Genomic DNA, 2,455 nt, shown 5'->3' with positions numbered 1-2,455 from the left:
CGAACTCCCGGGCTCAAGCGATTCTCTCACCTCAGCCTCCTGAGTAGCTGGGAATACAAGTGCTTGTCCCCACCATGCCCAGCAGGAGACATTATTTTTGTCATGCTTGTATCAGCCACCTTGCATGCCAAGCTCTGCTTCTCTAGCTGTTCCTCAGACCACAGCCCCTGGCATTATCCCTGGGGCACCACCTCCTGACCAGTCTCTGGACATGAAGCGGGAGGCCCTATTGGAAGCGGGGAGGCTCCCTCCCTCCTCCAGCCCTTATGGTCTGCTCAGGGGCTTCCTCTTGGTCCCGGATGTGGGATCGGAGGGTTGGGGGCCCCGGGACTTATTAGCCAAGACAGGAAGCCCCACCCCCAGAGGCCTCAAAGAAAGAGCTGCGGTGCAAGAATTCGTGTGCCAGATTTGGTTAGCCGAGTCCACCCAGAGGGTAAGTGACAGCTGCTCCTGCCCTTGCCATGGCACCAGCGAGGAGGCTGGGGTCAAAGCTGAGCCTCCATCCCTGACCCCACAGTGGGGGACAGGGGTCGGGGACAAGGGTCCAGATCCCACACCCTCCAGGGGCCGGATCCTCCCCACGTGGGCAGCGCTGACCCAGCTGTGGGTCTCTTGGTTCCCTCTTTCAGCGCCTGCAGGATGAAAGCTCTCTGTCTCCTCCTCCTGCCTGTGCTGGGGCTGCTGGTGTCTAGCCAGACCCTGTGCTCCCTGGAAGAAGCCGTCAATGAGAAGATTCAGGAGGGGGCCAGCTCCCTAGGTGAGGACTCCCCAGGGGCAAGCTCCCGAAGGGTCTCAGAGACCTCACCGATCCCTGGCACAGACCTGACTCCAACCCAGCCCCAGCGCTCACCAAATCTCATCCTCACATCCAACCAGATCACAAATTCAACCCCAACTCCACTCCTAACCCCTCCGACTGTTCTCACCCTATCCACAGCTCCAAACCCAATCTCCTCTCTCACCCCAAACCTTCCCTTATTCCAAAACACCCAGCTCAAGACAGGGTCCTGGAAGCCAGTGAGCTCCTATGCCGGTATCTAGCTCCAGACCAACAGGAGGAATGTAGCGGGAGGATGGGGGAGGGGCCGTTTGGCCTCACAGCCCCTCCTCTCTCCTTCCCTGCTGCCCCCCAGTATTTAGGGCAATAAGGAGCATTGGCCTGGAGTGCCAGAGCGTCACCTCCAGGGGGGACCTGGCTACTTGCCCCCGAGGTGAGTGCAGAAGCCTGTTGTCCAGGCTCCCATCTCTTTTCCAAGTCCCCTGGGAATGCCACCTCCCCACCACGTCCCCCATGTCTAGCCTCTACCCCGCTAGGATCCTCGTCCTGACTCCCAGCCTTCTCTGCCCACCATCTGGACACTGGTGTCCACCCTCACTCCCTGCCTCCAGTGCCCATTCCATGGTTGGAGCCTCCAGCCGTCCCCGTCCCCACCCCCTCCCCCATCCCACCCTCAGCCTCCCAGCTCAGAGTCCAAGCTCCTCTGTTCCGGGCTGCAGGCTTCGCCGTCACCAGTTGCACTTGTGGCTCCGCCTGTGGCTCGTGGGATGTGCGCGCCGAGACCACATGTCACTGCCAGTGCGCGGGCATGGACTGGACCGGAGCGCGCTGCTGTCGTCTGCAGCCCTGAGGTCGCGCGCAGCGCGTGCACAGCGCTGGCGGAGGCGGCTCCAGGTCCGGACGGGTTGTGGGGGAGCTGGAAATAAACCTGGAGATGATGATGATGATGGAGCGGATCTGAGCCCTGCGTGGTTTCTTTAGTAGTCCGGAGGGACTGATCTAGTGTCTCCGTCTCCAGGAAGAGTGGGGCGCGCAGCTCCTGGAGGGGACGGGGAGACCGCGACTTTCTACTGCCCCATCCCCCTTCCTCGTATGGGGTCTCCAACTGCTTCCTCCGAAAATAGGGCCTGAGCTTCTTCTAGTGACGTCCCCACCCACCCAAGGCTCATGGCCGCCTTCAAGAGGGGACTTCTCACCTTTGAGGCTACCTTGACGCTCACTCTGGGGTCTCCGACCTCCCCAGGAAGTGACTGGGTCATTTTCCCCCTGTCCTCATAATGAAGCTTCATCTAGGACCTGGGTCAGTCTGGGCAATGGACGGGACCCTCCAGGGCCCCAAGACTCCAGGAGCCCCAGGTCAGGGTAGGCCCCTGAATCCTGTCTCAGCCCACAGCTGGAACATGTACCCCTCACTTCCTACCTGCAAGGAGGAACCCCCAAGGCACAGACAAAGTTGAGTTACCTGATGTCACGTGTCATCACAAGTTCACATTTTCACACAGGCAAGTGCAGTTGTGAGTAGTTAGTTACAACCAGAGACACACAGGGTGCTTACCCCCTCCTGGACACTAGATTATGAAAACACAGAGCAGGGGACTTGTCTGCTCCTAGATCTCCCCAGGGTTTCCTTTCTTCCCTTCCCTTCCCCTCCCCTCCCCTTCCCCTCCTCTCCCCTCC

General features: G+C 60.1%; 1 protein-coding gene across 2 annotated transcripts; it reads left to right on the top strand.

Moving 5' to 3' along the window:
- The first annotated feature begins 397 nt into the window (after window positions 1-397).
- Window positions 398-1,734, top strand: RETN (resistin). 2 transcript variants are annotated; one of them, XM_011982031.1, is made up of 4 exons: window positions 398-433; window positions 630-757; window positions 1,134-1,211; window positions 1,498-1,734. In XM_011982031.1, the coding sequence occupies exons 2-4, from the start codon at window positions 640-642 to the stop codon at window positions 1,626-1,628; spliced, it is 327 nt and encodes a 108-aa protein (XP_011837421.1). In that variant the 5' UTR covers window positions 398-433; window positions 630-639; the 3' UTR covers window positions 1,629-1,734. The 2 variants fall into 2 exon arrangements, with proteins under 2 accessions (XP_011837421.1, XP_011837423.1); XM_011982033.1 differs by having other exon boundaries at window positions 639-757; window positions 1,498-1,732.
- The last annotated feature ends 721 nt before the right edge of the window (window positions 1,735-2,455 follow it).

Source organism: Mandrillus leucophaeus, unplaced genomic scaffold (assembly GCF_000951045.1).
Source record: "Mandrillus leucophaeus isolate KB7577 unplaced genomic scaffold, Mleu.le_1.0 Scaffold234, whole genome shotgun sequence".
Classification (NCBI taxonomy): domain Eukaryota; kingdom Metazoa; phylum Chordata; class Mammalia; order Primates; family Cercopithecidae; genus Mandrillus; species Mandrillus leucophaeus.
This window is presented reverse-complemented; position numbering and strand designations above follow the sequence as displayed.